We start from the raw sequence: 25,136 nt of genomic DNA, 5'->3' as shown, positions 1-25,136 counted from the left end.
TTAAGTGATGAAGAAGAATAACAGTATATTTGAGGGCTTTAAATGCAACATCTCCTCCATTGGAGGAGGATTTGAGATATCCCACCAATCACAAAGAAACACTGCTGCTAAGCAGCGGAGAGAGCTGACACAATGGGTGAGGATGTTAAACACAGTAGGAGGATAGGAACATGATATGCACAGAGCACATATCTCTGACATTGGGGTCCCTTTTGCCCCGACCCCTCTCTCCACTGAAGTATACAAGCCCCTCTTGCACTGAGCCCCCATTCTCATGAAGAGCACGTATGCTCGAGCCACGACAAAGAGAGACACACAGATACAGACACACAGAGGTACACCACAGGCACATTTGCAGTGCTCACAAAGGCAGTTCCCCAAGGAGCAGAGCATCCATGGTGAAGGACACTGTTTGAAGGACACTTCATGGTGGTAGCCTAGCGGTTAAGAGCGTTGGGACAGTACCTGAAAGGGCGCTGGTTCGAATCCAAGAGCCGACTAGGTGAAAAATCTGTTGTATGTGCCCTTGAGCAAGGCACTTAATCATAATTGCTCCTGTAAATCGCTTTGGATTAGAGGGTCTGTGAAATGACTGAAATGTGAATGAGAGCGCTGTCTGAGAGACAAACGAGATTTGCCAGAGCTGACTATTCTGCCAATCAGTGTGCAAGTGTGTCTTAGGACTGCCAACACAAAGCTGTGTTTTAAATCTAAACTAGGCCTAGCTAAAAGTCTTACAAGAGTCAATTAAAATGGAACAAATTGTATTTTTCATATCAGTCACAGCACAAGTGACATGCGTCTTGAAAAAACATGTCTACCACACACAGCTAGTCTACCTGTAAACAGAGAGTGCACACATATAAAACATGCTCTTTCCATGACATGAGACTTACTATGTGAATCCAGGTGAAAGCTATGATCCCTTTTTGATGTCACTTGTTAAATCCACTTCAATCCCCGTAGATATAGGGTACGAGACGTGTTAAAGAAGGATTTTTAAGCCTTGAGACAATTGAGACATGGATTCCGTATGTGTCATTCAGAGGGTGAATGGGAAAGACAAAAGACGAAGTGCCTTTGAACGGGGCATACCCTTCATCTAGGTGCCAGGCGCCCCGGTTTGTGTCAAGAACTGAAACGCTGCTGGGTTTTTCACGCTCAACAGTTTCCCGTGTGTATCAAGAATGGCCCACCACCCAAAGGACATCCAGACAACTTGACATAACTGTGGGAAGCATTTGGAGTCAACATGGGCCAGCATCCCTGTGGAACGCTTTCGACACCTTGTGTAGAGTTCATGCCCTGACGAATTGAGGCTGTTCTGATGCCAAAAGTGGTGGGTGCAACTCAATATTAGCAAAGTGTTCTTAACCTTTTGTACACTCATTAGGATGGCCTTTGGGTCTCCATCTCACCCCTCAAGAGATAGCATCCATAATCGATTTCAAGAGTCATCACACTGGCCAGGGAACTGCAGCAGTGATCTATTCCATTCCTTTCCATGTGACTGTCTTACGATGACATTGAGATTCACGCCACCTATACATTACCATAATCACTTCTCTCCCGTTTGAAATACCACCTTGGGAGAACAGTGAGCACCTGCCTGCTGAACTGACTTCGGTGTCCCAAATGGCACCCTATTCCCTGCATAGTGCACTACGTTTGACCGGAGCCCTATGGACCCTGGTCGAAAGTAGTGCACATTATAGGGAAAAGGGTGCCATTTGGCAAGTAACCGACTTCTCTTCTGCTGCTCATGGATTTCCACGGCAATTAGCTCTCTGACAGTCTCTTGATGGGGGAATGGTAATAAAAGTGAGAGGTGAGCCAGGAAATAAAGACGGGTTTGATAGCGGGCCAGAACTAGTGGAGTGATGATGCTGGGCTGGGCTCAGTGGGCTGCATAACTACTGTTGTTGACTGTTCATTGTGATGGGGACTTGGGGAGGCTAGAGACTGAATCAGTTTAATAAATTGACCGGATACAAGGCATCAAATAGGCTAGGCTATACTAAGCCAGTGTTTACACTTGAGAAAAGCAGATTATTCCAGGTTCATTACCAGTTCAAAGCCTCTTAAAATATACCTAGTGCCTACGGAAATCTATTATCTTGACGTTTAAGAGCATGTAAAGAAATAAAATAACTGTCATATCTACTTTTTACTATTTTCTACATTGTAGAATAATAGTGAAGACATGAAAACTATGAAATAACACATATGGAATCATGTAGTAACCAAAAAGCGTTAAACAAATAAAAAATATATTTTTTATTTTAGATTCTTCAACTTCAAAGTTGAAGAATCTAAAACTTCAAAGTAGCCACTCGTTGCCTTGATGACAGCTTTGCACACTCTTTACATTCTCTCAACCAGCTTCACCTGGAATGCTTTTCCAATGGCCTTGAAGGAGTTCCCACATATGCTGAGCACTTGTTGGCTGCTTTTCCTTCACTCTGCCGTCCAACTCATCCCATAACCATCTCAATTAGGTTGAGGTCAGGGGGATTCCATCACTCTCCTTGGCTAAATAGTCCTTACAAAGCCTGGAGGTGTGTTTTGGGTCATTGTCCTGTTGAAAAACAAATGACAGTCCCACTGAGCACACACCAGGTGGGACGGTGTATTGCTGCAGAATGCTGTGGTAGCCATGCTGGTTAAGTGTGCCTTGAATTCTAAATAAATCACAGACACCGTCACCAGCAAAGCACCCCCACACCATCACACCCCCTCCTCCATGCTTCACGGTGGGAACCACACATGCGGAGATCACCCGTTCACCTACACTGCGTCTCACAAAGACACGGCGGTTGGAACCAAAAATCGTACATTTGGACTCATTAGACCAAAGGACAGATTTCTACCGGTCTAATGTCCATTGCTCGTGTTTCTTCTCTTCTACTTATTGGTGTCCTTTAGTAGTAGTTTCTTTGCAGCAATTTGACCATTAAGGCCTGATTCACGCAGTCTCAACTGAACAGTTGATGTTGAGATGTGTCTGTTACTTGAACTCTGTGAAGCATTTATTTGGGCTGCAATTTCTGAGGCTGGTAACTAATGAACTTGTCCTCTGCAGCAGAGGTAACTCTGGGTCTTCCTTTCCTGTGGCGGTCCTCATGAGAGCCAGTTTCATCATAGCGCTTGATGGTTTTTGCGACTACACTTGAAGAAACTTCCAAAGTTCTTGAAATTCTCCGCATTGACTGAGCTTCATGTCTTAAAGTAATGATGGACTGTCGTTTCTCTTTGCTTATTTGAGCTGTTCTTGCCATAATATTGACTTTTACCAAATAGGGCTATATTCTATATACCACCCCACCTTGTCACAACACAATTGATTGGCTCAAATGCATTAAGACGGAAAGATATTCCACAAATGTACTTTTAACAAGGCACACCTGTTAATTGAAATGCATTCCAGGTGACTTCCTCATGAAGCTGGTTGAGGGAATGCCAAGAGTGTGAAAAGCTGTCATCAAGGCAAAGGGTGGCTATTTGAAGAATCTCAAATATAAAATATATTTTGATTTGTTTAACACTTTTTTGGTTACTACATGATTCCATTTGTGTTATTTCACAGTTGTGATGTCTTTACTATTATTCTACAATGTAGAAAATAGTAAAAAATAAAGAAAAACCCTTGAATGAGTAGGTGTGTCCAAACTTTTGACTGGTACTGTATACACAGTACATTCGGAAAGTATTCAGACCCCTTGACTTTTTCCACATTTTGTTACGTTACAGCCTTATTCTAAAAGAAAACTCAATCTATACAAAATACCCCATAACAACAAAGCGAAAAAAGGTTTTTAGAAATGTTTGCAAATGTATATATTTTTTAAAACCTGAAATATCACATTTACATAAGTATTCAGACCTTTTGCTACCCAATTAATTATCTTTTACTCGTCTATTCAAAATCAAATAGAAATTCACTAATTGTAGGCTAACTGTAAGCCGCCCTGCACAATCGATGAACCAACAGCATCGTCTCGGGTTAGTTCTCTCCCCGACTCATGGAAAGACATTTTGGAGTGTAGCGTAAGGTCCATCCAGTATGCACAATAATACAGTCCACACTCAAAGGCGAGTACTCCAATTTGTGTAATTTTGGAGTATAGGCTTGACCAGTTATGGAACAAAGACATCTTAAATCAGTTTTGTTTTATGTTTTTCTGCCATGTGTAATATGCGGTAGGCTATGTGTTGTATAACAGCACAATCAACATTTTAATTCAGGCTTTTCTTTCGTGCTTGGGCTCATTAGCCTAATAAGCTCTAATATGCATATGGGTGTTTTTTGCATTCATCATCACCTTAGAAAGCGCTGTTCATTTTGTTGTTAGGCTTTGAAACAACGTCCACAAACAACCATGTTTTACACTGTTTCAACCTGCTGTTGAACTTCTTTCTCCAAATTGATCATCACAGTGAGGTGAGTTTTAAAAGGCATGATACTGTTTTGATGATAAGTGTTTGATGTGATTTTCAACTGCGTTTGCATTGATGCCAGTGTGGTTATTGGGACAATAGAGCCCTGAGTACCAGGCCATTAGAGACCTGATGGTAGTTAGCAAGTTGGGTACTACCAACGCATGTCCAGAGTGCATAAAAGGAGATTACCGTGACTCAACAGCGATCACTTTGAATTTTATTGCGGTCATGACTCATGACTGGCGGTAATACGGTCACCACAACAGTCTTAGACGGGAGTTTGTTTCTGCGGTAACGTGGACTCTTAAAAACGTGATGATACTTTGTTGCTCCTTGCTGAAACAAGAAACTAGCAAATGACACGTTGGTTGCCTAGGCAACGCCCCACAATGCAACAGCACACACAGAAATATAATTAATCAAATGGGTTTGGAACCTCTGACACTGGCAATTTGACTGGTAAACTCATGGGTACACTCGCAATGGCTGCCTGGTATTGTGATGCAATACTTTCCATGGTAATGTAGAATGTTTGTTCAAATGATGTAAACTGATGTGGCTCATGCAATGGAATGTATTTTTGGTAATGTCAGTTCAGTTGAATTAACAAATCACAGCACATACTGATGGGTACACTTCCAGCTTTTACTTCCTGCTTTGCTCCTATTGGGTACACTCGCAATGGCCGACAGTTCTATTCATTCTATTTCTATGACGGCACATGCAGTCAGGAGCGAAAAAGATATATTACGGAGACCGCGGTCATTTGGCAGGCCAATTACCGTCATCCATGGTTTTGATTTAGCTTAACATGTTAGACCAATAAACTGTATGTGTGTGTAAAGGGTCAGTTACTGTATAGTCTACAATATCTGTTAAAATGGGGGCTACCTTTTGAAATTAAATTCACTGAGCATTGAACACTGGTGCTTGTCACCGTGACTGTGTGTGAATGTGAAATGAATCGGTGTGGATGACTGGTGTTTAGTGTAGGAGTGATTTCAGAGACAGCCAGGTTCCCTCTATTCCAGGCTGTTGTTACTGGGCCTTGTTCCAGGCAGGGGGGGGGGGGGGGGGTGACGTAAGTGAGGAGTCACATAGCTCTAGAGACACACACCAGTCCTCTGAGTTGTATCTCCACCGTCACACATGGGCCAAACGCAATACCAGAGCCAGCAGCAAATTGCATGCCCCCCGCCCCCAGAAAATAGGCTAAAGCATAGGCTACACAGTCACAGAAACCATTTCCATTCCTCTCTAAAACACATTTTCCTCTCCTTGTATGTACAACCTAATAACCACAGGTGTCTACATATTCCCCCTTCCATGTCATTCTCGCCTTATCTAGGCTATTTCAATAGCCAAACATTTTGTATTTCCCTCAACTTATGTTCAATAGATAAACAATAAACATCATATACATAATCTATACATTTTTATCAAAGGAGCATACTCTAGTCTGCTGCCCCATATTCCTCCTCTACTCCTTCTCTCTCACGCTCTTTAAAGCAGCCATATCTGTTCCTGTCTCATTTTCTCCCATTCTGGCTCCTCAGGGCTAGTGAAGAGCAGGAAGGACCATTTCCTTTCTAAGAGGCATTTGTTGGTGAGGCAGGCAGGGACTCTCCCCCTATCACCCCCCCCCCCACCCCCCTCTGAGCTACATCCAATATTCTATTCGGTAACCACGACCACTATTCTATGGTACAGCAAGACAATGTCAGAGATGGAGAAGACACGCACACGTACACACACACGAACATGCACACAAAACAAACAGACAGAGCAGACCTACCGTCAGCACATGCTCCCCTTCATGGTTCCCCTCCATCGGGGCTAAAACATCAACGGCAGCCGAGGCAGCTGTGGCGTTAGCTGGCTTTGTCTCTCTGTTATCTCCCCTGTGTGTGTGTGTGTGTGTGTGTGTGTGTGTGTGTGTGTGTGTGTGTGTGTGTGTGTGTGTGTGTGTGTGTGTGTGTGTGTGTGCGTGCGTGCGTGCGTGCGTGTTTCTGTGAGCGTGTGTGTGTTTCTGAGCTCTGACTAAGACACTGGAATACTGGGCTGCTGTTGCCTGCTCGTCTGTGTTTATACGGAGGGAGAAAGCAGAGTGCTGCCTGTCTTAAAACAGACCTGCTCCTCTCTGACAGCCCGCTCCTTTCTCAGCAGCCAATCCCCCGCCACCATGAATATTTCATTTGCCCAGCAAAGAGCGCACCCAGACGTGCACGCAAACAGAGAGGACATACACAGACACAGAGGACACACACACACATACCCCCCCACACACATACACACTCAATCACCCACAATGGCATTCAGGGCACACACCCGCCCGCCCACACACACACACAAACATTACCGAGAGGGCGTATAGAATTGAAAAGGACAGACAGAGATGTACTCATTAAATGTCTTTGCCTCCTTTGATTCTGATACATTAGTGATCTTTATCACAGTCTCAAGGTCATGTACCTGTCTTTCAGCACCTTCTAATCCCATAGAGACTCATGACCACATGAGGTCGTCAAACATAGGGAAATAACAGTGTAACATCATACTTATACAATGGTAATAGACAGAAGATGGTAAATCAAGGTCTCTGTCCCAAATGGAACTACTTTTGACCAGAGCCCTACAGAAGTAGTGCCCTGCACTATGGGTCCTGGTCAAAAGTAGTGCACTTCATAGGGAATAGGGTGCCATTTGGGATGCCTATGCCTACACCGCCTAAAGAAAAGAAAATGTTCAACTTTTAGTCGCAATCACAGAAAGCTAGCCTACAACAAGTAATGAATGGCTAAAGACAGGACAGAAGACATACATCTGATCATTGCCTCACGTACAATACAGTTCTGATGAAGCCGGGGGGCAGGGTGACACCTAATGGCCAACTCTGAATCTCACATGGAGGCAAAGCATTGGCACGCCAGCTGACACACAGTACATTTTTAGATTCTAGAAGACATTCTTATCCAGAGTGACTTACAGGAGCAATTAGGGTTAAGTGCCTTGATCAAGGACACATCGGCAGATTTTTCACCTAGTTGGCTCTGGGATTCGAACCAGCGACCTTTCAGTTTATTTATTCTAAACCGGATTTGAAGGTCAGGCTCTCCAATGATGTTCTTGTACTATGTGTACTGTCAGCAAGACAGCGTCTCATTTTGACCAAGATGAGTCCCAATTAAGTATAGGCTCTGGTCAAAAGTAGTGCAGTATATAGAGAATAGGGTGCCATTTGGGACTCAGCCTGCAACAGGCAGTCTATTCTTCTTTGTAAGCACCATGGACTCACCACCAGCTCTGGAGACCATTTATCCACCACTGCACGGAGAGAGACTGATCACATGGCCGAAAGCAAAGACTCACTCAAGTCTTTTAATCTGAGAGGATTATTAACCAGATTGGATTAGTATAGTAGAGGGCTGGAGAGCTGAGACATGAAGCCAACAGGTGGGATTGACCAGTAGCCATGATCAATTAGATTACCCCAGATCATCCGTGAGAAGGCTGGGCACCCTGGCTGGAGGTGTGCTGTGCTCCCCCTGGGGCATCATTTTACTCCTGGTTTTTTTCTGGATAAAAATGGGGCTAAAGTGGTGACCATGGGCATGGCCAATGGTGAGGTTGCTGACCAACATTCTTTAAACCCGCCTGTTGGCAGCAGTAACAAAATGTAGCTGTTTTAAAGCACATTTCCTGCAATTTTACATATTTTGCCATGTGACTGAGAACATTTTACCACTTTGAAGCACATTTCCTGCAATTCTACCACGGCTTAAAATTAGGCGGGTCGATTTTGTATTGGCGGTGTAAAATGTATATTTCACCAACCACGATGGCGGGTGGTCAGGGCTCCACAGTGCGAGCATTAGTGAATGAAAATAGTCAAGTATGATCACATGTATAGCAAAATAAATGCTGCTGTATCTGATCTCAAATTATTTCTTCCGTTTTGTTTCAAAGCTGGTAAATTTAAACGCACAAAGTCAAAGAACTACGAATCCTACTATAGCCAATCCCGCCTCGCGCTGCAACACTGCCTGGCTGGGGGCTGTGCGCAGGTGAAGAGCTGAGTGAAAGATTCATTTTGAGAAGCGCTCTGCACAGGTAGACAAGTTGGTCTAATTTACTTGAAAGGAAGTCTACTGACGTGAGACTTTGTCCTTGTGTTTCTTCTTGTTGTTTTGTTCACAAGCTAGGTTGTTTTTCAATGTTTGAGTTTCAACTGTTAGACAAGAGAAGACAATTGGGCAACTACTCAAACTCTCAATCGCACAGTCGCAAACATGACTAATGTCGCGTTACCAAGGTAACCTTAAAAGGGAAGGTGAAATTGTTTGTCTCATCTGGGATATTTTGGTTAAAAGACTCAGGTCACAAAAAAATGAAATTAAACGATATACCACATTACTTCTAACTAGTAACACATGTATTGTTTTAGAAACATTACAAAGCATGTTCATCCATTTGCGGTATTTTGTTGGTGTAATTTTAGCTGTAAAAAACATATTTTGGCTGGTAAAAAATCTGAGTGGCTGGTAGATTTTTAGATCTACCTGCCACAGTGGCTGGTGGACCAAAAAGTAAATGTTAGGCCCTGAATTCTACACATTTTGCTAAGGTTTATGCTATCTGAGTGACTCAAACATTATAACAAAATCAATGGGGGCACCATGCCTTAACCAAAAATACTCCTGAATGCAACATTATTGGAATTTTTGATTCTCCCAGACTGTCTATCTTATATTTGTGTGATTTTTTTTTGTCCCGTCTTTAGTCAGATGTCCCCCACAAAAACAAAAATTAAACGGTTAAAGTAATTTTTTTTCAACCATAATTGGCAGTTCCACGATTATACTAATTGTGCCAGCCCTAACTGAAATACACCCCTCCAGTTCTGGAGGATATGACAAATGCCTGAACTAGGTCTATGTTAGTACAACTATGTTACTTTATCATAGCCCGAAAAACATCATTTGCACAGACATGACATTTTGAACTTACGAAACATGAGGTCCAACAATCAAATCATAAAAACACTGCCTTTTGTAGGGCCCTATAAAATCAGTAAAAATGTTTTGCCTGATTCCGTAATTTCCCCTAAAATTCATTTTTTTCAGTTATTCCAGGTTTCCGTTTCCCCCTGTTTTTTTATGTAGAAAAACAACTAAATTCGATTTTCTAAGTCCACAACAATGTTTAAACTACATCAGGAGTCCACTTTTGAGGTCTGGGAAAAATTTGTGAAATTTAGATTTTGGGGTGTAGTAACCCTTTAATTCCAGTGAGCACCAGCAAGAGGCTGTTGTGAAGCTGTGTTTTTGTATTGCACACGTGATGGTAGAGTTTGCAAAACAAATACCCACTGGATAGATGCAAATAATCATTGTATCATTATGCCTGGTAAGCATAGGCTACGTTGTAGTGAACATTTAATTGAATGCCTTTCCATCTACCAGAAGACTTTTCATTAGCATCATCGCTAACGGCTACACAAAGTGGTAAACGCACATACACAGACGGGGAATTCTCATTGTCTCTTTAGAAAGTTGCAGGAAATACGAATCAATGATGCATTTTGTCCATGTCTTATGATTAACTTAATTCATTTTCAATACATTTTAGTTGATTCCCTAAATTAAATGCATTTTTGAATATTGTACAATTCCGTTTCAATGTCGGATTCTGTGATCCCGTCCATGTTATCCGTATCGCACATTTATAGGGCCATACTTTTGTATACTGAAGGTGTCGGACTGGAACCAATGGGTTGACTGCTTTGGGGGGTTGGAGTGGGGATGGGGGACTTTCTGCACTCCAGCTCACGGCTAAACCACCGTCCTCAGGCTCCTCTCAGCACCTGACCTTGGGAAAGATCCAGAGCAGGAAATGTTTCAGTCTAATTGAGTCTCGTAGACAGACAGGCTATTGTCCAGACTCCAGTATGAATGTTCAGACATGGAGAAGCTAGTATACAGACTCCTCAGACTAAGCTACCTCCTGTAAATTCATATGACTGCAGAATCAAGTCTCCACAAACCGGAAAAGCTTACTAACTACTGGGCTTCATGGGCTCTCGAGGTTTCCTTTCATTTGATAACCTGTCCTGCTTATCCTGACACACGCAGATATAGGTGAAGCCCAATGAAATCAGATTGAACAATACACCTCAGTGGTAGGGAGTAGAGACCAGAATCACCAGCCATCATTTTGGTCTGTTTCTCCTTTAGGCTTATACCCCATTGTACCTACTTCACGACCCCACTCCTACAAATCATGCTTAGACGAAGCAATAAGTTCAGTGCAGTAAAAACTCAATCAAATTCTCATGACTGGAATTTAATTAGGGAGGGGGGAGAATTCTGTCGGCAAATAATGACATTTCATTTTAAAGTAAGTAACCAAGCATAAACAAACAAAAGCGTACAAAAAAGGTATTATTTTCACATTCTTGGCCGTGAGCCTTCCAAGAAAAACTGCACTTAAAAGCTTACAGTCTTAGCCCACTACAGACTGTGCTTTACTTCAACCCTACCCCAGACTATGCCTAGCATTATACATACAGTACTGTATAAACAGAAGCCCCATTGTGTCTTGTGTAGGTTCATGCGGTACAAAATGTAGGGTGAAGATGGAGGCTTGGTTGGATACTGGAGTCCAGCAATTAAGAAAGACGTCAGCTTCTTTGATAACGCCTCTACAGAGCTTTAAATGGAATAGAGCAGAGAGCCTGAACCTGCTGAACTAAGAACCTATTTCAGATCTTAGTGGGGGAAGACAGCAGGACACAAAGCCTTTTGGCACGATTCTCCTGGCACCTGAGATACAATTCCATGACAACAGAGGTAGAGCCAAGGTCAAACGCAGGTGGTGGTAAAAGCTCAGAACCTTATGTGTGGTCAAGGGAAACGTGTGTGAAAGGAAAATAAATGACCTACGGTGCCTTCGGAAAGTATTCGTACCCCTTGACTTCTTCCACATTTTGTTACAGCCTTATTCTAAAATTGATTAAATCGTTTTTTTCCCTCATCTACACACAATACCCCATCATGGCAAAGCAAAAACTGGTTTCTAGAAATTGTTGCTAATTTACTGAAAATAAAAAACTGAAATATCACATTTACATACAGTACTAGTCAAAAGTTTGGACACACCGCCTCATTCAAGGTTTTTCTTTATTTTTACTATCTTCTACATTGTAGAATAATAGTGAAGACATAAAAACTATGAAATAACACATTTGGAAACATGTCGTAACCAAAAAAGTGTTAAACAAATCAACATATATTTTAGATTCTTCAAAGTAGCCACCCTTTGCCTTGATGACAGATTTGCACACTCTTGGCATTCTCTCAACCAGCTTCAAGAGGAATGTTTTTCCAATAGTCTTGAAGGAGTTCCCACACATGCTGAGCACTTGTTGGCTGCTTTTCCTTCACTCTGCAGTCCAACTCATCCCAAACCATCTCAATTGGGTTGAGGTCGGGTGATTGTGGAGGCCAGGTTATCTGATGCAGCACTCCATCACTCCCTGGTTAAATAGCCCTTACACAGCCTGGAGGTGTGTTTTGGGTCAATGTCCTGTTGAAAAACAAATGACAGTCCCACTGAGCACACACCAGATGGGATGGCAAATCACTGCAGAATGCTGTGGTAGCCACGCTGGTTAAGTGTGCCTTGAATTCTAAATAAATCACAGACACTGTCACCAGCAAAGCACCCCCACACCATCACACACCCTCCTCCGTGGTTCACGGTGGGAACCACACATGCGGAGATCCTCCGTTCACCTACTCTGCATCTCACAAAGACACGGCGGTTGGAACCAAAAATCGCAAATTTGGACTCATCAGACCAAAGGACAGATTTCCATCGGTCTAATGTTCATTGCTCGTGTTTCTTGGCCCAAGCAAGTCTCTTCTTTTTATTGGTGTCCTTTAGTAGTGGTTTCTTTGCAGAAATTCGACAATGAAGGCCTGATTCACGCAGTCTCCTCTGAACAGTTGATGTTGAGATGTGTCTGTTACTTGAACTCTGTGAAGCATTTATTTGGGCTGCAATCTGAGGTGCAGTTAACTCTAACTTATCCTCTGCAGCAGTCCTAATGAGAGCCAGTTTCATCATAGTGTTTGATGGTTTTTGTGACTGCACTTATAGAAACTTTCAAAGTTCTTGAAATTTTCCGGATTGACAGACCTTCATGTCTTAAAGTAATGATGTACTGTCGTTTCACTTTGCTTAGTTGAGCTGTTCTTGCCATAATATGGACTTGGTCTTTTACCAAATAGGGCTATCTTCTGTATACCACCCCTACCTTGTCACAACACAACTGATTGGCTCAAACGCATTAAGAAGGAAACAAATTCCACAAATGAACTTTTAACAAGGCACACCTGTTATTGAAATGCATTCCAGGTGACTAACTTATGAAGCTGGTTGAGAGAGTGTGCAAGAGTGCAAAGCTGTCATCAAAGCTACTTTGAAGAATCTCAAATATAAAATATATTTGTGTAATTTTCATAGTTTTGATGTCTTATGTAGAAAATAGTAAAAGATGAAGAAAAAACCTTCAATGAGTAGGTGTGTCTAAACTTTATACTGGTACTGTAAATATTCAGACCCATCACTCAGTACTTTGTTGAAGCACCTTTGGCAGCGATTACAGCCTCGAGTCTTCTTGGTTATGACGCTTCAAGCTTGGCACACCTGTATTTGAGGATTTCTCCCATTCTTCTCTGCAGATCCTCTCAAGTTCTGTCAGGTTGGATGGGGAGCGTCGCTGCACAGCTATTTTCAGGTCTTTCCAGAGATGTTCGATCCGGTTCAAGTCCGGTCTCTGGCTGGGCAACTCAAGGACATTCAGAGATTGTCCCGTATACACTCATGCTTTGTCTTGGCTGTGTTCTTAGGGTCGTTGTCCCGTTGGAAGGTGAACCTTCGCCCTAGTCTGAGGTCCTAAGCAGGTTTTCATCAAGGATCTCTCTGTACTTTGCTCTCTTCATCTTTCCATCGATCCTAACTAGTCTCCCAGTCCCTGCTGTTGAAAAACATCCCCACAGCATGATGCTGTCACCACCATGCTTCACCGTAGGGATGGTACCAGGTTTCCTCCAGACGTGACGCTTGGCATTCAGGCCAAAGAGTTCAATCTTGGTTTCCTCAGACCAGAGAATCTTGTTTCTCATGGTCTGAGTCCTTCAGGTGCCTTTTGGCAAACTCCAAGCGGGCTGTCATGTGCCTTTTACTGAGGAGTGGCTTCCGTCTGGCCACTCTACCATAAAGGCCTGATTGGTGGAGTGCTGCAGAGATGGTTGTACTTCTGGAAGGTTCTCCCATCTCCACAGAGGAACTCTGGAGCTCTGTCAGAGTGACCATCGGGTTCTTGGTCACCTCCCTGACCAATGCCCTTCTTCCCCGATTGCTCAGTTTGGCTGGGCGGCCAGCTCTAGGAAGAGTCCTGGTGATTCCAAACTACTTCAATTTAAGAACGATTGAGGCCACTGTGTTCTTGGGGACCTTCAATGCTGCAAAAATGTTTTGGTACCCTTCCCCAGATCTGTGCCTTGACACAATCCTGTCTCGGAGCTCCACAGACAATTCCTTCGACCTCATGGCTTGGTTTTTGCTCTGACATGCACTGTCAACTGTGGGACCTTATATAGACAGATGTGTGCCTTTCCATGTCATATCAATTGAATATACCACAGGTGGACTCCAAACAAGTTATAGAAACATTTCAAGGATGATCAATGGAAACAGAATGCACCTGAGCTCAATTTCGAGTCTCATAGCAAAGGGTCTGAATACGTATGTAAATAAGGTATTTCTATTTTTAATTTTGTATACATTTGAAAATATTTCTAAAAACCTGTTTTTTGCTTTTTTATTATGGGGTATTGTGTGTAGATTAATGAACAAATAATTGTATCATTTTAGAATAAGGCTGTAACATAACAAAATGTGGATAAAGTCAAGGGACCTGAATACTTTCCAAATGCACTGTATATCGGGAAGGCAAGGGGATGCGGTCACCATGCATGTAGTAATTGAGGGGAAATGGATATTTTTTTGTTTATTTTTTTATTTTTTTGTTTTTTATATATATATATATATTTTTTTTTTTTCACCTTTATTTAACCAGGTAGGCTAGTTGAGAACAAGTTCTCATTTGCAACTGCGACCTGGCCAAGATAAAGCATAGCAGTGTGAACAGACAACACAGAGTTACACATGGAGTAAACAATAAACAAGTCAATAACATGGTAGAAAAAAAAGAGAATCTATATACAATGTGTGCAAAAGGCATGAGGTAGGCAATAAATCGAATAATTACAATTTAGCAGATTAACACTGGAGTGATAAATCATCAGATGATCATGTGCAAGAAGAGATACTGGTGTGCAAAAGAGCAGAAAAGTAAATAAATAAAAGCAGTATGGGGGGTGAGGTAGGTAAATTGGGTGGGTAGTTTACAGATGGACTATGTACAGCTGCAGCGATCGGTTAGCTGCTCGGATAGCAGATTTTTAAAGTTGTTGAGGGAGATAAAAGTCTCCAACTTCAGAGATTTTTGCAATTCGTTCCAGTCGCAGGCAGCAGAGAACTGGAAGGAAAGGCGTCCAAATGAGGTTTTGGCTTTAGGGATGATCAGTGAGATACACCTGCTGGAGCGCGTGCTGCGGGTGGGTGTAGCCATCGTGACCAGTGAACTGAGATAAGGCGGCACTTTACCTAGCATAGCCTTGTAGATGACCTGGAGCCAGTGGGTCTGACGACGAACATGTAGCGAGGGCCAGCCGACTAGGGCATACAGGTCGCAGTGGTGGGTCGTATAAGGTGCTTTAGTAACAAAACGAATGGCACTGTGATAAACTGCATCCAGTTTGCTGAGTAGAGTATTGGAAGCTATTTTGTAGATGACATCGCCGAAGTCGAGGATCGGTAGGATAGTCAGTTTTACTAGGGTAAGTTTGGCGGCGTGAGTGAAGGAGGCTTTGTTGCGGAATTGAAAGCCGATTCTTGATTTGATTTTGGATTGGAGATGTTTGATATGAGTCTGGAAGGAGAGTTTGCAGTCTAGCCAGACACCTAGGTACTTATAGATGTCCACATATTCTAGGTCGGAACCGTCCAGGGTGGTGATGCTAGTCGGGCGTGCGGGTGCAGGCAGCGAACGGTTGAAAAGCATGCATTTGGTTTTACTAGCGTTTAAGAGCAGTTGGAGGCCACGGAAGGAGTGTTGTATGGCATTGAAGCTCGTTTGGAGGTTAGATAGCACAGTGTCCAAGGAAGGGCCGGAAGTATATACAGTGGGGAGAACAAGTATTTGATACACTGCCGATTTTGCAGGTTTTCCTACTTACAAAGCATGTAGAGGTCGGTAATTTTTATCATAGGTACACTTCAACTGTGAGAGACGGAATCTAAAACAAAAATCCAGAAAATCACATTGTATGATTTTTAAATAATTAATTTGCATTTTATTGCATGACATAAGTATTTGATCACCTACCAACCAGTAAGAATTCCGGCTCTCACAGACCTGTTAGTTTGTCTTTAAGAAGCCCTCCTGTTCTCCACTCATTACCTGTATTAACTGCACCTGTTTGAACTCGTTACCTGTATAAAAGACACCTGTCCACACACTCAATCAAACAGATTCCAACCTCTCCACAATGGCCAAGACCAGAGAGCTGTGTAAGGACATCAGGGATAAAATTGTAGACCTGCACAAGGCTGGGATGGGCTACAGGACAATAGGCAAGCAGCTTGGTGAGAAGGAAACAACTGTTGGCGCAATTATTAGAAAATGGAAGAAGTTCAAGATGACGGTCAATCACCCTCGGTCTGGGGCTCCATGCAAGATTTCACCTCGTGGGGCATCAATGATCATGAGGAAGGTGAGGGATCAGCCCAGAACTACACGGCAGGACCTGGTCAATGACCTGAAGAGAGCTGGGACCACAGTCTCAAAGAAAACCATTAGTAACACTACGCCGTCATAAATTAAAATCCTGCAGCGCACGCAAGGTCCCCCTGCTTAAGCCAGTGCATGTCCAGGCCTGTCTGAAGTTTGCCAATGACCATCTGGATGATCCAGAGGAGGAATGGGAGAAGGTCATGTGGTCTGATGAGACAAAAATAGAGCTTTTTGGTCTAACTCCACTCGCCGTGTTTGGAGGAAGAAGAAGTATGAGTACAACCCCAAGAACACCATCCCAACCGTGAAGCATGGAGGTGGAAACATCATTCTTTGGGGATGCTTTTCTGCAAAGGGGACAGGACGACTGCACCGTATTGAGGGGAGGATGGATGGGGCCATGTATCGCGAGATCTTGGCCAACAACCTCCTTCCCTCAGTAAGAGCATTGAAGATGGGTCGTGGCTGGGTCTTCCAGCATGACAACGACACGAAGCACACAGCCATGGCAACTAAGGAGTGGCTCCGTAAGAAGCATCTCAAGGTCCTGGAGTGGCCTAGCCAGTCTCCAGACCTGAACCCAATAGAAAATCTTTGGAGGGAGCTGAAAGTCCGTATTGCCCAGCGACAGCCCCGAAACCTGAAGGATCTGGAGAAGATCTGTAGGGAGGAGTGGGCCAAAATCCCTGCTGCAGTGTGTGCAAACCTAGTCAAGAACTACAGGAAACGTATGATCTCTGTAATTGCAAACAAAGGTTTCTGTACCAAATATTAAGTTCTGCTTTTCTGATGTATCAAATACTTATGTCATGCAATAAAATGCAAATTAATTACTTAAAAATCATACAATGTGATTTTCTGGATTTTTGTTTTAGATTCCGTCTCTCATAGTTGAAGTGTACCTATGATAAAAATTACAGACCTCTACATGCTTTGTAAGTAGGAAAACCTGCAAAATCGGCAGTGTATCAAATACTTGTTCTCCCCACTGTAGAATGGTGTCGTCTGCGTAGAGGTGGAGCAGCAAGAGCAACATCATTGATGTATACAGAGAAAAGAGTCGGCCCGAGAATTGAACCCTGTGGTACCCCCATAGAGACTGCCAGAGGACCGGACAACATGCCCTCCGATTTGACACACTGAACTCTGTCTGCAAAGTAGTTGGTGAACCAGGCAAGGCAGTCATTAGAAAAACCGAGGCTACTGAGTCTGCCGATAAGAATATGGTGATTGACAGAGTCGAAAGCCTTGGCCAGGTCGATGAAGACGGCTGCACAGTAATGTCTTTTATCGATGGCGGTTATGATATCGTTTAGTACCTTGAGCGTGGCTGAGGTGCACCCGTGACCGGCTCGGAAACCGGATTGCACAGCGGAGAAGGTACGGTGGGATTCGAGATGGTCAGTGATCTGTTTGTTGACTTGGCTTTCGAAGACCTTAGATAGGCAGGGCAGGATGGATATAGGTCTGTAACAGTTTGGGTCCAGGGTGTCTCCCCCTTTGAAGAGGGGGATGACCGCGGCAGCTTTCCAATCCTTGGGGATCTCAGATGATACGAAGGAGAGGTTGAACAGGCTGGTAATAGGGGGTGCGACAATGGTGGCGGACAGTTTCAGAAATAGGGGGTCCAGATTGTCAAGCCCAGCTGATTTGTATGCGTCCAGGTTTTCCAGCTCTTTCAGAACATCTGCTATCTGGATATGGGTAAAGGAGAAGCTGGGGAGGCTTGGGCGAGTAGCAGCGGGGGGGGCGGGGCTGTTGGCCAAGGTTGGAGTCGCCAGGAGGAAGGCATGGCCAGCCATTGAGAAATGTTTGTTGAAGTTTTCGATTATCACGGACTTATCAGTGGTGACCGTGTTACCTAGCCTCAGTGCAGTGGGCAGCTGGGAGGAGGTGCTCTTGTTTTCCATGGACTTTACAGTATCCCAGAACTTTTTGGAGTTAGAGCTACAGGATGCAAATTTCTGCTTGAAAAAGCTGGCCTTTGCTTTCCTGACTGACTGCGTGTATTGGTTCCTGACTTCCCTGAACAGTTGCATATCGCGGGGGCTCTTCGATGCTATTGCAGTTCGCCACAGGATGTTTTTGTGCTGGTCGAGGGCAGTCAGGTCTGGAGTGAACCAAGGGCTATATCTGTTCTTGGTTCTGCATTTTTTGAACGGAGCATGCTTGTCTAATATGGTGAGGAAGTAACTTTTAAAGAATGACCAGGCATCCTCAACTGACGGGATGAGGTCAATATCCTTCCAGGGTACCCGGGCCAGGTCGATTAGAAAGGCCTGCTCGCAGAAGTGTTTTAGGGAGCGTTTGACAGTGATGAGGGGTGGTCGTTTGACCGCGGACCCGTGGCGGATACAGGCAATGAGGCAGTGATCGCTGAGATCTTGATTGAAGACAGCAGAGGTGTATTTGGAGGGCAGGTTGGTCAGGATAATGTCTATTAGGGTGCCCATGTTTACGGATTTAGGGTTGTACCTGGTGGGTTCCTTGATGATTTGTGTGAGATTGAGGGCATCAAGCTTGGATTGTAGGACTGCCGGGGTGTTAAGCATATCCCAGTTTAGGTCACCTAACAGAACAAACTCTGAAGCTAGATGGGGAGCGATCAATTCACAGATGGTGTCCAGGGCACAGCTGGGAGCTGAGGGGGGTCGGTAGCAGGCGGCAACAGTGAGAGACTTATTTCTGGAGAGATTAATTTTTAAAATTAGAAGTTCGAACTGTTTGGGCATAGACCTGGAAAGTATGACAGAACTTTGCAGGCTATCTCTGCAGTAGATTGCAACTCCTCCCCCTTTGGCAGTTCTATCTTGACGGAAAGTGTTATAGTTGGGTATGGAAATCCCAGAATTATTGGTGGCCTTCCTAAGCCAGGATTCGGACACGGCAAGGACATCAGGGTTGGCAGAGTGTGCTAAAGCGTTGAGTAAGGCAAACTTAGGGAGGAGGCTTCTGATGTTGACATGCATGAGGCCAAGGCATTTTCGATCACAGAAGTCAACAAATGAGGGTGACTGGGGACATGCAGGGCCTGGGTTTACCTCCACATCACCCGAGGAACAGAGGAGTAGTAGGATGAGGGTGCGGCTAAAGGCTATCAAAACTGGTCGCCTAGAGCGTTGGGGACAAAGAATAAAAGGAGCAGATTTATGGGCGTGGTAGAATAGATTCTGGGCATAATGTGCAGACAGGGGTATGGTGGGGCACGGGTACAGCGGAGGCAAGCCCAGGCACTGGGTGATGATAAGAGAGGTTGTATCTCTGGACATGCTGGTCTCAATGGGTGAGGTCACCGCATGTGTGGGGGGTGGGACAAAGGAGGTATCAGAGGTACGGAGAGTGGAACTACGGGGTCCATTGCAAACCAAAACAATGATAATGATAACTAGCCTGAACAACAGTATGCAAGGCATATTGATATTTGAGAGAGACATACAATAAGGCATAAAGTGATTGCAGGTCTTGATTGGGAGAGCTAGCTAAAACAACAGGTAAGATAACAGCAGCAATAACAGGGTGCTAGTCTAACACAGCAACAACAGGTAAAAATGGCGACGACTAGGCAGAGAGGGTCGGATTAACTACACACAGATCCTGAGTTAAAGCACAGAGCCGACAGATAAAACACAAATAAACAGAATGGAGTACCGTGAATTAATGGACAGTCAAGCAGGCATCAGCTATGTAGCCAAGTGATCATAGTGTCCAGGGGGCAGCCGTAGATGGAGCAGGGAGGCCTCCACTAAGCTAGCACGCGGCGTTTAAAGTTAGTAGCCCGGGGGGTGGTCTGCTCAGACGGAGGGGGTCTGCTCAGATGGAGGCCGGTTGAGGGCACAGCGGGTGGGGTATTCGTCTGCAGACCAGACGTGGTCGTGTCGACAGAGAATCCAAGCCGGATGGCGATGGCGAAAGAGAGGTTGTGAATTGTAGAATTGTGTTTGCTAACTGGTGCTAGCTTCGTGGCAGTGGCGCTAGCTGCGCTAGCTGCAAGCTAGCTGTGAGGATCAGAAGTAGTGGCTCAGGGATTACGGCAGGAATCCGGCGTTGTTGTCGAGAGACAGTCCGATGCTGGTAAATTGGTGAGTAATATCCAGGCTAATAACAGGGCTGGTGTCTGTGCAGAAGGTAAAAGCTGCTAGCAGCGGCAAAAAATTGCTAAATTAGCTTGTAGCTGATTTAGACCAGTTGTGATGGATTGGCAGGGCTCTGTGTCGGCAAAAAAGGTCCAGGCCAATTGGCAAAATATGTATTGTAGCACAAGAATTAGCCGGAGGACCTCTTCGGCTAGCCGGGAGATTGGCCTAGCTCGAGGCTAGCTCAAGGCTAACTGTTGCTTGCTTCGGGACAGAGACGTTAGCCAGGAGTAGCCACTCAGATTGCAGCTAGCTATCTGATCCGGTGTAAAGGTCCAGAGCTTGCGGTAGTAATCTGGAGATTTGGTAGAGAAAAAGCAGTCCGATATTCTCTGGGTTGATATCGCGCTGTGCAGACTGGCATGTATTGACCAAGCTGAGGCTGGCTGGTGTCCGAGTTAACGGTAAAGACCACTAGCAGTGACTAACTGATAACTAGCTAGTAGTTAGTTAGCTGGCTAGCTTCTGATGGGGGTTCCGGTTCTAAAGTATAAAAATAGCAGATCCGTACCACATTGGGTGTTGGGGGTTGCAGGAGAGTATATTCAGTCCGTAGATGGAAAGTGAGATTAAAATATAAACGGAAAAAACGAGGAAAACGATTATTTACACGGGACAAGACAAAACACACGTCCGACTGCTACGCCATCTTGGATATGGGAAGAGTTCGCTGGTCAGTCATAGGACCTATAGGTCTAAATGCCCAAAATTATATTTGAGAAAATTATTCCCATATCATCTCAAACTATGGGGGATATTCTTAAATTGAGGATGAAGGAGTTGTGAAAGCTATGGCCTGATTGAATTTCATCTCTTGAAAAGTGGTTCTAAAGCTTTCCCACCAAGTGCATAAAAATCCTGTAGGAGCATGTCCACTAATTGACTTAGAGGGGATTGGTGTACACACACAAGCTATCATTTGTTGGGGAAAGTAAGCCCACCAAGTAATGTACTCTGAGCCTGTGTATGAATGAAAGCTATTTTGGTTTCACTCAGTGTCGGGTGATTGATGTCTAAAACCTAAGTAGTTTCATTTGGACTTGCCGAGCACAGGCAAGGTCTGTGGCCATGACAGCGCTGTCCATTTGGATGGGCATTGGCTTCAATCAGGCCACAGCTTTCACCACCCCTTCCACCTCATTTGTTTATCTATTCCTGTTGGTTTCATTTTTTCTATAATTTCCCTATTTTTCTCTCTGCATTGTTGGGAAAGGCCCGTAAGCATTTCACTTTTAGTTTACACTGGTTGTTTACAAATGATGTGACAAATAAAATGTTAGTTGATTTCATAATCTAATACATTGAGGTTTACAATGATTGTTTGTCAGGAGTTTCAGGGGCTCTCCACAAATGCCATAAACAGATTCAGGAGGAATCATGCGCAGTAGGAGAGGTCAGGAGGGTTACACTTAAGTGATAAGGCATTATCACTTTTATACAAAGGGTTACCAACAAATTCAAATAACGATTGATATATTTTCATTAAAAACGTTATTTTGATTTAATTTATTCATACTATTTCATCCTTCCACAAGATATAGTCCCGACACAAATCTAGGGTTGCTACCCAAGCCGGCTGGTTGTTTGTTCCATTGGATCGGTTGCCGGCTGGTCTTTCGTTCTATTAGTTCGGTTGCCAGAGACTCGACCCAGTCGTTCCGTCTTTTTGTTCTGTACAAGCAAGGGATAAATGTTGTTTGTCCTAAATATTTCATTGCCATACTGGCTGGCAACGTTCTTATCCCTTGCTTGCTAGCCAACTACGGATAACTTACAGTCACGTGCAGCCAGAATAACAACAGTAGCCACATTTGCATTTCTTTAAGCTGTTTTCTAGTGACATTTATTTGGATACATCCATAACAATAAGCTAATGAGGTGCAATTTCGCCTGGCACAGAAAATGTGCTTTCTCGTCAGGACACTGTTGTTCAGAGGAGCTAGCCAACAACACAGCCAACACAATCACTTCAAACTGAAGCTGGAAAGACTGCAAACTGGCTTCACTTCGTTTCGTTGTACCTTTTTTCAATTGACATTTCTTTGTATATATCCATACAAATTATGCCAGCTGATTCGTGATTTCAACTGGCTTATACAAGTTTATACAAATCTCTGCTGTTAAAAACTAAATGTTGGTCTAAAAGAAATGTGAGATAATGTCTACATGCTTTGTATAGTGGAGATCAAGTTTATAACTTACGAAACGTCATAGATTTAGCCGGTGGTAACTTGTGGAATAGACACCGGCTGGAATGCGCTTTTAACCAATCAGCATTCAGGATTAGACCGACCCATTGTATGATTGAGGGTTAAATATGGGAAACCAGCTAGGCCTATATGATGACATTCCTGGTAACACTGTATTTAAACAGTCCCAAAGGTGAACAGAGCAAATCTAATGCTCTGCTGACATAAGAACAATCACGTATCCTTCAAGTCAAGATGGAGGGGGGAGCAGCTCTGACAAAGAGTGAAGCTGGGCTTCATTAAACATGTCCTTTTCAAGCAGTCATTTGTCTGAGGTCTCCTGTGTCACAGTCAAGCCACTGATTGACTGGAGGCAGCCTTGAGTGGAAAGATGCACGCAGGGCAGCAAAGGGTCAGTTTACTCCACCCTCTCACCTCCCCAACACACACACTTCCTAAGACATCATTATGATAACACTGCAATTGGATGAGGAGGAATGGCAAGTATACTTACCTTCTAGTAAGTGACAGCTAAGGAAGGACTGATGAATGTAAGAAAGGATGGGAAACCACATATAAAGATGCACTCGATTCTTAGCCTGAGTACCAGTTGATTTGTGCTATGATGCCAAGTCCTTGTCACTCATAGCCATCCCATACATTTTATGCTTGACAAGGAGAACAATGCAGCAGGCAAGAGCACAAACCGATCTGGGACCAGGCTACCAACTCTAATCTCACTTTAGAGAGCACTGCCACTGTGGACAGAAGAAATAAGTAGGGTATATAGGTTTTGGGCCATGTTGCTCTTTTGCCTCTTCAACACTTATCTTTCTCTCACCAAAATGAAAGACCCACCCAACAAAACAGGAAGTACAGTAAGCCATTATTATCACGCATGCCTCACAGCACATTACCTGCTAACTAGTCCACCTGGGAAGTCATATCAGTATAATTTTAACAGTCAAAACTAAATTGATCAAAGCATATTTAACTTGCAACTCAGTCAGAGAAAAGTAAACTTTACTAGCTAGCTAGCTATTTACTTCAACATTTTCTTAGGACAGTCAATGAGGAGTTCATGATTCGCTCATCCTCCTCACAAGCGTCATAGCGACAGAAACAGAAAGCCACGAGTGTCTTGTTGACATTAGCTAGCAACTTGGCTAGCATCCCCCAAAGCCGAAGCTAAATCTGACACAGTATTAGAAAACTAAATAAAATAACTGTTGCTTTGCATAAGTGCGGTTGTCAAAACATTTTTAAATCGTATTTTCTCACCATGTGTTTTAATAGAAAAGCTATTCAATCCAGTACAGAGACCGGACCACTGTGGCAAAATAATCTTTCTCCATCTCTCTCTCTATATATATATATATCACATTACGTTATCGATGACTTACTGTCCTCAAAAGGGGTCTTTCCTGTTCACTGTTTTCTTCCATTTCACCTGTCGCCTCAGCAAATGTGATAGACCGGTGACACTTCAATATACTAAAAGAAAATGTGACGGTCTGGTAAGGTTTCGCAACTGTAGCCACTCAGCGTACGTTATGAAGACGCCCTTCGACACGATTGACAGCCTTTCGCACCACTAGCCGATAAATGATTGGTGTCCATAGCCAATTCAATCTAAGGAATGCCAGATGGACGGCGCGTATCCCTGTCCTCTCCTCAAGCGAGTTTTGTGACAAAGCAAGGGACTAGCAACATGGTCTTGAACAGGTCCTGAGCAGACAACAGGGATGCAAATTCTATTCAAAATAGATACGTCAAAGGGGACGTAGTAAATCAACATACATTCGAGACATTTGTCGAATACTGAAATGTGTAGACTATATTTAGTAAACCACAGAGCAGAGAACAGTGCTTTGAAAAGCAAAAACACAAAAGAGAGCATGCTACACTCTTCATCGTCCATGACAGTCAGTGACAATCACTAGCTAATTGTCAACCTAAAGTAGAGAACATTTTGATTTCATGAGTTTTCTGTAGGCTTGCCTTGAAAGTCGGCTACTCTAAAACAGGGTTTATCAACCTATTTCAAAGCTCACTGAGGCCCCTATGCCAGGGGTTCTAGGCCCCTGCAATTAAGAATCACTCTTAGGGTGCGTTCGTAAATTCACTCTGGCTACTATCTACTCTGATTTCAGAGCACTCTCATCTGAGTGTAACTGATGAATTTACAAACGGACAATCTGACAAGGCTCTGAATGAACGAACACCCAGAGCGCACTCTGACCCTCCAGATTGAATTTACGAACACACCCCTAATCTCTAGACTAGAGGATAGGTCAAGTTTCCATAGCAGCCCACAGAGATCATCATTATTTCCAATTAGAACCAGAGTTATAAGTCATGTAAGTTAACTAATTACACAATTTGGAACAAAATCATTGTGACTGATAACTGATATTAAATGATGCATTACTCTTCAGGAGACTAAATGTA

General features: G+C 43.6%; 1 protein-coding gene across 6 annotated transcripts in view; it reads right to left on the bottom strand.

The window, feature by feature from the left end:
* The window catches only part of LOC139559062 (sodium bicarbonate cotransporter 3-like), a 68,891-nt gene extending 44,521 nt beyond the window's left edge, over positions 1–24,370 (bottom strand). For 2 of the 6 annotated variants that reach the window (XM_071374719.1, XM_071374721.1), the window contains exon 1: positions 24,089–24,370. In XM_071374719.1, coding sequence (XP_071230820.1) covers positions 24,089–24,130 — 42 coding nt within the window. In that variant the 5' untranslated portion in view covers positions 24,131–24,370. Of the gene's footprint in view, positions 1–6,235; positions 6,558–24,088 lie in introns of those variants that run through there. The other 4 variants (XM_071374722.1, XM_071374724.1, XM_071374723.1 and 1 more) reach the window with 3 other exon arrangements.
* Positions 24,371–25,136: the final 766 nt, after the last annotated feature.

This window comes from Salvelinus alpinus, chromosome 29 (genome assembly GCF_045679555.1).
Source record: "Salvelinus alpinus chromosome 29, SLU_Salpinus.1, whole genome shotgun sequence".
Classification (NCBI taxonomy): Eukaryota; Metazoa; Chordata; class Actinopteri; order Salmoniformes; family Salmonidae; genus Salvelinus; species Salvelinus alpinus.
The sequence above is the reverse complement of the archived record's forward strand: the minus strand, read 5'-3'. Positions and strand labels throughout refer to the sequence as shown.